Source organism: Natator depressus, chromosome 2, assembly GCF_965152275.1.
Source record: "Natator depressus isolate rNatDep1 chromosome 2, rNatDep2.hap1, whole genome shotgun sequence".
Taxonomy (NCBI): Eukaryota; Metazoa; Chordata; order Testudines; family Cheloniidae; genus Natator; species Natator depressus.
This window is the reverse complement of record NC_134235.1, coordinates 262662531-262676486: the sequence shown is the minus strand read 5'-3', so window position 1 is coordinate 262676486 and position 13956 is coordinate 262662531. Positions and strand designations below refer to the sequence as shown.

The window sequence follows — 13956 nt, the reverse complement described above, 5'->3', positions numbered from 1 at the left end:
CCACGTGGAGAAGCAGGAAGGGGTAGCGATCCGAGGGCTTGATGAGTCTCGGCAGTCTCTCCGTCACATCACGAATCTTAGCCCCTGGCAAGCAGCAGACTTCTCAGTTTTCCCGGTCAGGGCGGCAGATAGATGACTCAGTCCCCCGGAGGAGAGAGTCCCTGACCACCACCACCCGCCTCCTTCTCTTGGGAGTGGTGGTCATGGAAGCCCCCATCTCAGGACAGTGATCTCATGCCTTCCAACCAGTGGAGTCTCCTTCTGCTCCCTTCCCTCAGACGTATCATCTGGTCCACTCTCTGCATTAGTACCTGTGGAGAGAACATGAAAGCGGTTAGTTACCTGTGTCTGCGTTGCTGAAACCCGGACATTCCCCCTTCTTCTTCTGGAGGTCACATGTTGCCAAGCCTCTTCACTGGCCTCTTGGCTCCGCTGTGCAGCCTGCTCTAAATCTTTAGAGCTTTGTGCCCGTAGAAGCATATCCTGACTTTTGTCCAGAAAATCCTCAGATTCTCATATGCAACACAGGGTCGATATCTGTTGCTTCAGACCTTCAATCTTCTCTTCCAATATGGAGACCAGCTTGCACTTTGTACAGACAAAGTCGCTTCTGTCCTGTGGAAGAAAGACAAACATGGCACATCCAGTGCAGGTCACAATAGCTGAACCCCCCCTTCCATATCACCTTCCTACTATGAGCTTCCTCAGAGAAGTTGACAAGATGTAAGCCTCCGTGGGCTCACTCCAGGCGAACTCCCAGGCAAACTCCTGCTGTGTGCTGCTCTGCTGTACCCCGCTGCTCAGCTGGTTCGCGAAGCTCTGGCTATTTTTAAACAGCCAGGCTTCCCTGAAACAAACAAGCAGACAGCCCCAATGCCTGCCCCTGCAGGCTACCAGCCAATCAGGCACTCGCTCAGGCTCTCACACTGCCCTCCCAGCAAACACACACTCGGATACTTACTCAGCAAACACGCACTCGGATACTCCCCAATCCCAGGCAAACTCCTGCTGTGTGCTGCTCTGCTGTCCCCCGCTGCTCAGCTGGTTCGCCGCCGCTCAGCTGGTTCGCGAAGCTCTAGATCCATCCTCTTTGGAACCCCCTTTCAGGTAGTTGAAAGCAGCTATCAAATCCCCCCTCATTCTTCTCTTCTATGCTTCCTTTCATATATAGTGCCACTCCCCCATCAGCGTGACCTGTTCTTTCCTTCTGATATATTTTGTACCCTCATATTACTGTTGTAACAAAGCAGCCTCTGGTGGGACACTATTGAGAGTATCAGTTCAGGACAAATTGCTTAGAGCAGGGCAGTCACAGCCCAAAGCTGGGGTTCCTTTACTACTAAGGCACACCAAACCAGCCAAACAGAGAGGACTTCAGTTTTACCTCACTGGCTAAACAGAAGTCATATAAGCAATTCCCTCAGACACTCCAATTTCCCAGTATCACCACCAGCACCACTCCTTATGGGGATGTATGGTTATGAAAACCAATACCCCAGTAAAAGAAAAAGGGTTCTCCCAATCCCAAAGGACCAAGCCCCAGACCCAGGTCAATATACAAGGCAGATCTTACCCACAAATCATGCTGTTGCCAGTCCTTTAGAATCTAAAATCTAAGGGTTTGTTCATATAAAGAAAGAAATATAGATGAGAGCTAAAATTGGTTCAAGGAATCAATTACATACAGTAATGGCAAAGTTCTTGGTTCAGGCTTGTAGCAGTGATGGAATAAACTGCGGGTTCAAATCAAGTCTCTGGAGAACATTCACAGCTTTGGATGAGTCATTTAGTCCATTTTTCAGAGCTTCAATTTGTAGCAAAGTTCCTCCAGAGGTAAGAAGCAGGAATGAAGACAAAATGGAGGGGATTCCAGGGCCTTTTATATCCTCTGCCATGTGGAAGTACACCTCTTTGTTCTTACTGTGGAAAATCACAGTAGCAAGATGGAGTTTGGAGTCACATGAGCAAGTCACATGTCCATGCTTAACTCAGTTCTTTACAGGTAGAGCAGCCATTGCTCACGTGCTACCTTGAACGTTCCCAGGAAGGCTCCTCATGTGTGGACTGGAGTCTCCCAAGGTCCATTGTCAGTTAAGTGTTTCTTGATTGGGCACTTAATCTGAAGAGTCCCTTCACAATAAGCTGGCCAAATGCTTCACTAATGCTACTTAGAATCAAACACATTGAGATACATGTACATAGCCAATATTCATTACTTCAAATACAAAAATGATACACGCATACAGACAGCATAATTATAACCAGCAAATTACAACCTTTTCATAGACCCTTACTTGACCTCCTGTGCACAAGATTTGGTGCAACTATAGGTCTACACTAGGAGTGAACTCCCTGAAAAAGCAAAAGAACAAATCCACACAGACACACCCCTGGAACCCCGACCTGGGATATTCTGTCTGCTACCCAAGATCCATAAACCTGGAAATCCTGGATGCCCCATCATCTCAGGCATTGGCACCCTGACAGCAGGATTGTCTGGCTGTGTAGACTCCCTCCTCAGGCCCTACGCTACCAGCACTCCCAGCTATCTGCGAGACACCACTAACTTCCTGAGGAAACTACAATCCATCGGTGATCTTCCTGATAACACCATCCTGGCTACTATGGATGTAGAAGCCCTCTACACCAACATTCCACACAAAGATGGACTACAAGCCATCAGGAACACTATCCCCAATAATGTCACAGGAAACCTGGTGGCTGAACTTTGTGACTTTGTCCTCACCCATAACTATTTCACATTTGGGGACAATGTATACCTACCAATGTATACCAAATCAGTGGCACTGCTGTGGGTACCCGCATGGCACCACAGTATGCCAACATTTTTATGGCTGACTTAGAACAACGCTTCCTCAGCTCTCGTCCCCTAATGCCCCTACTCTACTTGCGCTACATTGATGATATCTTCATCATCTGGACCCATGGAAAAGAAGCCCTGGAGGAATTCCACCATGATTTCAACAATTTCCATCCCACCATCAACCTCAGCCTGGACCAGTCCACACAAGAGATCCACTTCCTGGACACTACGGTGCTAATAAGTGATGGTCATATAAATACCACCCTATACCGGAAACCTACTGACCTCTGTTCCTACCTACATGCCTCCAGCTTTCATCCAGACCACACCACACGATCCATCGTCTACAGCCAAGCTCTAAGATACAACCACATTTGCTCCAGCCCCTCAGACAGAGACAAACACCTACAAGATCTCTATCAAGCGTTCTTACAACTACAATAGCCACCTGCTGAAGTGAAGAAACAGATTGACAGAGCCAGAAGAGTACCCAGAAGTTACCTACTACAGGACAGGCCTAACAAAGAAAATAACAGAACGCCACTAGCCATCACCTTCAGCCCCCAACTAAAACCTCTCCAACGCATCATCAAGGATCTACAACCTATCCTGAAGGACGACCCATCACTCTCACAAATCTTGTGAGACAGGCCAGTCCTTGCCTACAGACAGCCCCCCAACTTGAAGCAAATACTCACCATCAACCACACACCACACAACAGAACCACTAACCCAGGAACCTATCCTTGCAACAAAGCCCGTTGTCAGCTGTGCCCACATCTCTATTCAGGGGACACCATCACAGGGCCTAATTACATCAGCCACACTATCAGAGGCTCGTTCACCTGCACATCTACCAATGTGATATATGCCATCATGTGCCAGCAATGCCCCTCTGCCATGTACATTGGTCAAACTGGACAGTCTCTACATAAAAGAATAAATGGACACAAATCAGACGTCAAGAATTATAACATTCAAAAACCAGTCGGAGAACACTTCAATCTCTCTGGTCACTCGATTACAGATCTAAAAGTGGCAATTCTTCAACAAAAAAACTTCAAAAACAGACTCCAACGAGAGACTGCTGAATTGGAATTAATTTGCAAACTGGATACAATTACCTTAGGCTTGAATAGAGACTGGGAGTGGATAGGTCATTACACAAAGTAAAACTATTTCCCCATGTTTATTTCCCCCACCCCCACCCCCCACTGTTCCTCAGACGTTCTTGTCAACTGCTGGAAATGGCCCACCTTGATTATCACTACAAAAGTTTTTCTCCCCCTGCCTCCCTTGCTCTCCTGCTGGTAATAGCTCACCTTAAGTGATCACTCTGGTTACAGTGTGTATGGTAACACCCACTGTTTCATGTTCTCTATGTATATAAATCTCCCCACTGAATTTTCCCACTGCATTTGCCACTGAATGCATCCGATGAAGTGAGCTGTAGCTCACGAAAGCTTATGCTCAAATAAATTTGTTAGTCTCTAAGGTGCCACAAGTCCTCCTTTTCTTTTGTAGGACCTTGGTTTCAACAATGATCTGTACGGTCACAGTTCATGTCAATAACATCACAACTGTGTCCTATAGATTATCCTCATTCCACCAAGTTTCTGTGATGCCTATGTGACGTTATTGACTTGAACTAGGACCATACAGAACATTGTTGCAACCAAGGTCCTGTAGTGGCACCAAGTCTTGTATAAAGGGGGTCAAATGAGGTGTCTAAGACAAGGTTATGGTATGGTGGTTATGATTATGCTATCTATATGCATGTATCATTTTTGTATTTAAAGTTATAATTATTGGCTCTCTACTGTCTGTAGTTCAAACTTGTGCTATGCTTCTGGGTGACACCCCAGACAAGTTGGTGTCAGCTCTGCCTAGCCTGCTTGATGGCCCATTAAGGACCATCAGCGACACAACTGACCCACTGAGAGAAGGCAGACACACCTTGTGACTCAGCAAGGTAGGCAGGGACCTGCCTATGGACAGAACTCTGAGGTTTTTCCAGGCCATGGGATGGGCAGCTTGTCTTTGGGACAAAGGAAGCAGAGACCACACTGCAAGAGACTATAAAAAGCTGCTGCAGCTCCTCCATCTGGTCTTCAATCCTGCTCCTTACCTCTGGAGGGACTTGGCTACACTGAAGCTTTGAACCAAGGACTGAATGACCCATCCCAGTTGGGGATGTTCTCCAGAGACTTGATTTGAACCTGCAGTTTATTCTATCACTGCTGCAAGCCTGAACCAAGAACTTAGCCATTACTGTATGTCATGGATTCCATTTCACCAATTCTAGCTCTCATCTCTAGCTTTTCCCTTTTATGAATAAGCCTTTAGATTTTAGATTCTAAAGGACTGGCAACAGCGTGATTTGTGGGTAAGATCTGATTTGTATATTGACCTGGGTCTGGGGCTTGGTCCTTTGGGATCGGGAGAACCTTTTTTCTTTTACTGCGGTATTGGTTTTCATAATATTTGTCCCCATAACGAGTGGCACTTGTGGTGATACTGGGAAACTGGGGTGTCTAAAGGAGTTGCTTGCGTGACTTGTGGTTAGCCAGTGGGGTAAAACCAAAGTCTTCTCTGTCTGGCTGGTTGGGTTTGCCTTGGTGTGCACAGAAACCCTAGCCTTGGGCTGTAACTGCCCTGCTTTAAGCAGTTTGTCCTGAATTGGCACTCTCGGTTGGGTCCCGCCAGAACCAGCATCGTTACAGACTATTATATCAATAGTCTCTTTAATATGAGGCACTCTTGTTCAACCATCTTATTATTTAGACTTCTAACATTGGTATATAAGCACTTCAAAAACTTGTCACTTTTTAGCTGTCTCCCATTACATGATGTAATTGAATGGCACTTTTTTTCATTTCACTGTTTCTCATCAGATCCTACCTGTATTTTATCTTCCATCCTCTCCTCCTTACTAGGACATAGAGAATTTCAATTAGTAGATCCTCCCTTAAGGGAGGTCTCTGTTAGAACCACATGCTCCTCCGCACCGGTCAGCTTTCCCCAGCCCTTAGTTTAAAAACTCCTCTATGACCTTTTTAATGTTAAGGGCCAGAAACCTGGTTCCATTTTGGTTTAGGTTAAGCCCATCCCTCCTGTATAGGCTCCCCCTTTCCCAAAAGTTTCCTCAAATCCTAATAAATCTAAACCCCTCCTCCCTACACCATCGTTTCATCCATGCATTGAGACCCTGCAGCTCTGCCTATCTAAGTGGCCCTGTGTCTGGGACTGGAAGCATTTCAGAGAATGCTACCATGGAGGTCCTGGCTTCAATCTCTTACCTAGCAGCCTAAATATGGCCTCCAGGACCTCTCTCCTATTCTTCCCTGTCATTGGTACCTACATGTACCACAACCACTGGCTCCTCCCCAGCACTACATCAAAGTCTATCTATATGTTTCAAGAAATCTGGAACCCTCGCAGCAGGCATTGTAATTCTTACTGCAACAATTACCTTTCACAGACTGTCACAGAGTAAGTGTGGTGATGCAACTCAATGTTTCTTTTCCTTTTATCCCTTTTCCTGGAGGGGTAGTGATCCATGATTGGCTGAAAAATGTCATTGTCTGAACAATCAGTGGAGATGAGAATCTCTCTTCTGCAAGTTGCAGAATATAACATTTTCCCATATACATCATCTAAATTCCAATAGAAAACTTTAAAGTATATGCAGCTCATTTGCATAAGAAACCTGTAAATAAAGAGAGGAGCAGCCATTTTAACTAAGTTGTTATTGAACTGGAGAGAAGACGGAGCTGTCAAAATGCCTGAGCCAGCAAAGTCTTGCCTGAGCCAGCAAAATCTACCCCTGCTCTGAAAAAGGGCTGTAAAGAAAGTCATGACCATGACCCAGAAGAAGGGGGACAAGAAATGCATCCATGTGCATGAAGTGTTCATAGAGTCATAGTTTTGAAAGTCAGAAGAACCATTGTGCTTATCTAGTCTGATGTCCTGTATAACACAGACCATAGAACTTCCTCAAAATCAAGTTGAAGTAAGTTCACCTGGACACTGGCATCTCCTCTAAGGCCATGGATAATATGACTTCCTTTGTAAATTACATCTTTGACCACATTGCTAGAGAAACATCTCACTTGGTGCATTACAACAAGTGCTCAACCATCACTTCCTGGAAGATCCAAAGCAACGTGTGCCTGCTGCTTCAAGGGGAGTTGGCCAGACACGACTTTGTCTAGGGGGTACAAAGCCTGTTACCAAGTACACCAGCTCTAAGTAAAGGTCTGTTGAAAGAATGTTAACATCTGTAACCCAAAGGCTCTTTTCAGGACCACCCACCTTCTTGGCAAAAGAGCTTTAGCTCTAAAACTTTCATTGCTTCTTTACATACACACTCTGCTTTGCATTTTTAGTTTCTACATTAGTTACTGGGTGGTACTGGTAATATCATATTAAATCAGTTGAACATGGGTTCCCAATGTGATGCTGTGGCCAAAAAGGCTACTGCAATTCATGGATATATAAACAGAGGAATCTCAAGTAATCATAGGGAGGTTATAGGACCTCTGTGTTTGGCACTGGTATGACCTTTGCTGGAATACTGTATCCAGTTCTGGTATCCAAGAAGGGTGTTGATAAATGGTAGAGGTTCAGAATAATGAATGGATTGGAAAATACACCTTAGAGATAAACGTTAGGTGCTCAACTATTTACCTTAACAAGAGAAGGTTAAGGGGTGACTGTATCAAAGTCTGTGAGTATGTACATGGGTAACAAATATTTATAATGGGCCTTTCAATCTAGCAGAGAAGAGTATAACACGATCCAATGACTGAAAGTTGAAGCTAGGCAAAGTCAGACAGAAATAAGGCATACTTTTTTAACAGTGGGAGTAATTAACCACTTGAAAACCTACCAAGGGTTGTGGTGGATTCTCCAGCACAGGCAATTTTTAAACCGAGTGGATTTTTTTTAAAAATGATCTGCTCTGGTTCAAACAGAATTAAATCTAGTCTGACCTCGCGTGTAACACAGGCCAGAGAACTGCTCCTAAATAATTCCTAGAGAAAAGAATGCAACCTTGATTTAAACATTGTCAGTGATGGCGAATTCCCCATGACCCTTGGTAAATTGTTCCAGTGGTTAATTATTCTCATTGTTTAAAATGTACATCTTATTTCCAGTTTGAATTTGTCTAGCTTCAACTTCCAGCCATTGGAGCATATTAGACCTTTCTCTGCTAGACTGAAGAGCTTATTATTCAATATTTCTTACCCATGTAGATACTTATAGAATGTAACCGAGTCACTCCTTAACCTTCTCTTTGTTAAACTAAATAGATAGACTCAAAGAGCTGAATCACAGTAAAGCAGGTTTTCTAATCCTTTAATCAATCTCCTGGCTCTTCTCTGACCCCTCTCCAATTTTTCAACAGTCTTCTTGAATTGTGGGCCCCAGACCTGCGCATCATATTCCAGCCGCGGTCTCAACAGTGCCAAATTCATCCCAGGATTACATTAGCTCTTTGGGCCACAGTGTCACACTGGGAGCTCATGTTCAGCTGATTATTCACCATGATCCTCAAATATTTTTCAGAGTCTCTGCTTCCCAGGTTAGTGTCCCCCATCCTGTAGGTATGGCTGACATTCTTTATTTCTAGAGGTATATATAAAACGATACCAACCCCCCAAAGATCAGTAACAGGTTTGAATCCTTTGATCTTCTCATTTATATTTTAGACCCTTATTACTTGCATTACGGGAGTGAGGACTGGATACACACTTTCCGAGTGTGTTACACAACTATTTACTCATCAGCAATAGACTATTGGTTATAAGGAATCGTGAATTCTACCTGTGGCCATGGGGGAGGAGTGGAGATTATAGTGGTTGGGGTAGAATGTCCCAATCTGCTGTAATCTGTTTGAAAAGGAAATTGTTGCACAGGATAAAACTGGGGTTCGCTAAACTAATTTGAGAGCTAGATTCTGGGTCTGCCTTGACTTTGCATAAGCTCTCTGCTGGAGCTACTCAAAATTCTGAATTTCCATGTTGCAGGATGTTGCAAAATTTGTTTTCATTCCAAACTGAAAAAAAATTACTCTGAATTTTATCTTAGTTTGTGGAGTGTTTTCATTTTTATATCTTTATTGTTTTTACCTTATTTCATGACGTCGGTAATAGTCATGCACACAGAGCCAAACTGTTCCATTGTAACATAAACAGGAGACACTTTGATCCAGAAAGAAGATAAGATTGTTCAACTAGTAATATACAGCAGCTGATCTTACTGATTTAAAATAAGATAGAATAAAAATGATAGAATATTTCAACTATTATGCTATGACATGTCAGTAAGAGTAGTGCTTTTTAAACAGCGCTTTAAGAGTTAAAACATTTTTTATTCCAAAAAGAGAACTCTTAAATAATCTCTTCCCTGTGAGTGTTGCAGTGATGTGTCAATTCTGTCATATTTGTTCCAACAGCCCAAGGCAACGGTGATCAATACCCTGGAAAACCTGAACGGAAAATCATCCTTGTTGGTAAAAGTGGAGATGGGAAAAGTGCAACAGGGAACACCATCCTGGGCCAGAAAGTGTTTGACTCCAAACTCAGTGCAAAGCCAGTAACTGAGAAATGTGTTAAAGGGAGCAGGAGCTGGAATGGGAGGGAGGTGGTGGTTATCGATACTTCTGCCATTTTGGACACAAAGGTACCTGACGAAGAAACCTCCCAGGAGATCTGTCGCTGTGTTGTGCTCTCCTCTCCAGGCCCCCATGCCCTGGTGCTGGTGACCCAGCTGGGCCGTTACACTGAGGAAGATGAGGATGCCGTGCAGCGAATGCAAGAGATTTTTGGAGCAAAGGTAATGAAGCATGTCATTATCTTATTCACCCGAAAGGAAGATTTAGGGGATGGCTCATTGAGTGACTATGTAACACATTCGGATAACAGAGATCTTCAAAGGCTGATAGATGAGTGTGGGAACCGATACTGCGCTTTCAACAACAAAGCCACAGGAGCGGAACAGGATGTCCAGGTTGAAGAGCTGATGGGATTGATGGAGAGAATGGTACAGGAGAATGGAGGCCGATATACAAATGAGACTTACCAATATGTTGAGAAGAAGCTCCAATTCAAAATGGACGAGTTACAGAAAATGTACAGGGAAGAGATGGAAAGAAAGAAAGAAGAAATAATACAGTGCTTTACAGAGAACTGTAAGAAGATAAAGGAAGAGTCAAACCTGAGAGAAGAGGAATTAAAGGAAAAACTTGAAAAGCAGGAGAAGGATAAAGAAGATGCTTTCCTGCAGCTGATGCAGAAGGAACAAAAAGAAATGGAAGCCATGGAGCAAAAGCTGCTGAAAGAGTTGGAAGAAATACAGAAATGTTATGAGGAAAAACAAAAACAAATCAGAGAAGAAGCTGAGAATAGTTATAGCATAGTGAATGTGATTTGGGATCTGTGGCTTTGGGTATATTCATATTTGCCAAACTGGGACACATCTGGCAATTTTTTTCCATCCTGGTGGTGAATGAATTATGTTTCTTTGCATTTCCCCCTGTGGTTTAATCTGACTTGTTATTAATGAAGTTTAACCCCATTTTGACTGTACAGTCTGAAGTGTCATGTCTAGTTCTTCTGTTAACTTCGCAGTCAGAGTAGCATGGGACAACTGAATGAGCATGAATAAAATCATCCATAAATATTTATTTCGTATTATACAGAAATGGAAATATCTCAGGCAGTCAGAGAACAGGGATGTTGTGCTGTCACTGAAGTGTACCCACATTTTTTCCTAATTATGAAATACCCGACTCTGTGATTGGTTACGGGTAAGTTATTTCCATAATCATTCTATGGTTATTTCTCATTAATAGTATTAAACAAATCCCTGCACTGATTGGCTAATAATGACGGTCAGTCAATTGATTTGACATCGTCTTTCATGAAACTTTGCTGAAAAAAACATTAATACTATGCAAAATCATTGTTGCCAATATTAACTGAATTAAAAACTGGTTAATGGATCACAAAATTTAACTGTACATAAGGAATCATCATCCTCGGCCGTATTTCTAGTGGAATTCTACAGGTATCTGTTCTTGGCCCAGTGCTATACAGTATCTTTTTATAGGATTTAGAAATATTGCTGTCAAAATTTGCAGATGACACAAAAGTTGGTGGGGTGACAAATAATGATACTGGATTAGACAGTATGCTTACAACATTTGCAGATGACACCAAGCTGGGAAAGGTTGCAAGCACTTTAGAGGACAGGTTTAAAATTCAAAATGACCTTGATAAACTGGAGAATTGGTCTGAACTCAACAAGATGAAATTCAATAAAAATAAAGACGAGTGCGAAGTACTTCACTTAGGAAGGAAAAATCGAACGCACAACTCCCGAATGGGGAATGACTGCCTAGGTGGTAACAGTGCTGAAAAGGATCCGGGCGATTAGAGTGGATCACACACTGAACCTGAGTCAGCAATGGGACACAGCTGCCAGAAAGGCTCACGCGATTCTGGGGCGCATTACCAGGAGTGGCGTATGTAAGACCCAGGAAGTATCTGTCCTGCTCTACTCGGCACTGGTGAGGCCCCAGCTGGAGTCCCAGTTCCGGGCACCACAATTTAGGAAAGCTGTGGACAAATAGGGGAGAGTCCAGAGCAGTAGAGCCCTGCGTGGATACAAAACCGATATCCAGGGATGTGGATACCCCCGGATCTAAATCACAGATCCGCGGAGCTGCAGGACTCGACAGTGAATTGCAGCAGCGAAAGCAGCAGCATGTCGGGCCGTCGCTCCCAGAAGCCAGGGCCCTGCACCAGCAGCTCCTCCAGCGTGGCTGTGCCGCCCCCAGCCTGGACAGTCATCCCGTCCATTCAGCCGTCTGCGTTTCCTCTCCAGCGGTGTGCAAGCCGCTCGCACACACTCGTGTGAATAGGGACAGCTGTCGGTGAGCCTGGTTCCAGCCCCAGTGAGCGGGCCTGGGGGCGGTACAGCCACGTCGGAGGAGCTGCCGACACGGGGCGCTGGTTCCTGCGAGTAGCGGACTGACGTTCTCCTGCTTTCCCCACTGTGGCTCCCAGCAGAGCCCTGAAGCTCCATTAATATCTGATTATCGCATCCACAGATATACATTTTGTATTAGAGTGACCATCCATCCCGTTTTTAAAGGGACAGTCCCAGTTTTGGGGACTTTTTCTTATATACGCTGCTATTACGCCCCCCACCCCCTGTCCCGTTTTTTCACAGTTGCTATCTGCTAACCCTATTTTGTATCCATGAGGGGCTCTACAGAGCAGAGCAAGAAAATATTGTATGAATATTTGCAATGAAAGCATGACTATTTCTAGTTGACTCCTAGATTTGTTTAGCATGTTAAAGCTGAGCTATGTGTGCAGATAGTGTGCATGCGAGAGGGATAGTTAATTATTATTAACGGTTTTTATATATAGCGCTTTTATCCAAAGCGCTTTACAATAGTTAGCTAATGGTCCAAACAACATTTGGAAAGATCATTAAGTGGTCCACTGAGACCCTCAGTAATTTTCAAGTAACCTGTGAAAAAAAAGTTGGAGAACCACTGATCTAGAAGAAAAAAGATCTAAGATCCAATGGCTGCAAGACTAGAAATAAAGCACAAAGTTTTAGTCTTGAGGGTTTTTAACCATTGGAACAATTTACCCCGGGATATGGTGCATCTTTCTAAAAGATACATTGTGGCTTAAACAGAAGTTATGGGTTTGATGCAGAAATTACTGGGTGAGGCTTTATGGCCTGGGTTCAGGAAGGCAAACTAATTGATCATCACCATCCCTCCTGGCCTAAGATCTATGGATTTATGAATTCAGGCCCAAGGATTTTCCTAATTACTTAATGGAAATTCTCAGTAAAGATTCAGGCTCAGATCTCCAAAGGTATTTAGGTACCTAACACCCATTGGTATCAATGAGAGTTAGGCACCTTTATAACTTTGAGGACACTTTTTACGCTCCTAAATTTATATGAAAATGAAGAAAAAATTAAAATTAAAAGGAAATGGGGCTGGTAAGTTACTAAAATTAAAACAACTTTTTAAATGAGGTAAATAAAAAACATCATTTTTTTATTCATTTCCTCCTATGGTCCTGCTTCTCCTCCAGTGAAGTCAATGAGCTTTTGTTTTGATTTCAATGGAAGCAGGGCTCAGAAACCCACACCAGAGCATCACCGAATATACTGTCTTGTTCTCCAGTGTCTCAGCTTTCATTTTTTTTTAAACGGTAGGTCTCTAGCTATTATGGTTGCAGATAAAACCTTAAAATGTGACGATGCAGCAACATCTGCCTGATTCCGCCGCAGAGCCTGGGCCAATAGCTTTGAAAGGTGTGAACCGCCGTATGCATCTCAGAGACATTTTAGCTCAGATGCCCAGTCACGGCAATTTAAATGTCAGCATAGTCAACTTTCACTCCTTGTGTAAGAAGAAAAGGGAGAGTCACAAATGTGCACCATTTCCGGTGAGTGATGTCTCATTTTGGTGAGACAAGGGGGTGACATTTGGGAGATGTCATCACTTTTTCCCCCAGTCAAGGAGCCAAACCCAACGAGCCCAGAAAAATCCTTGGGCATACTCAAGCTCTGCCATGCGGGTACCAAGCTCGTGGAGCCCAGTGATACACACCATCAGATTTTGCATAATACGCTGGGAGTGGTGCCTCATTCTGGTAACTCACCTTAGCCGAGGTTATTTGGTGGAGGGATCTTGGAGGAGAGTCACCACATCCCTTTCCCCCAATTTGACTTCTGAATGGAAGCAGCATTCAGGGATTTCTATGATCCTCCTTTCTCCCATGTTTCTTTTCTCTCCTCCCTAGCAGGCTTTTGTCTTCACAATAATTGTCAAATATTTGTGTTCACATTGTTTGTTTCAACAAGAAAATCTCACACTCCCCCTCCCTGTCAGGCAAAAGTAATGTGAACAAAACGTATTGCCTCTTGTGACAGGGTTTGGTAATTTCCTGACTGAATTATGGGAAGTCTTGCTACGTTATGTTCATGGATCACTGTGGGACAGCGATTGTGTGTAATTCCATGAGGGAGTGGAACCGAAATCCCTCCAGGAACTAACAGCGGGGAGTGATTAGGCAAATTCACTCAGGTTG

At 43.8% G+C, this 13956-nt stretch overlaps 1 protein-coding gene across 1 annotated transcript in view; it reads left to right on the top strand.

Annotated features, from left to right (window-relative positions):
* Window positions 1-11858, top strand: part of LOC141981953 (GTPase IMAP family member 4-like) — a 42864-nt gene extending 31006 nt beyond the window's left edge. The window contains exons 3-4 of the mRNA XM_074943567.1: window positions 9285-10276; window positions 11754-11858. Of these exons, the coding sequence (XP_074799668.1) occupies window positions 9285-10276; window positions 11754-11858 (1097 nt within the window). The remainder of the gene's footprint in view (window positions 1-9284; window positions 10277-11753) is intronic.
* Window positions 11859-13956: the final 2098 nt, after the last annotated feature.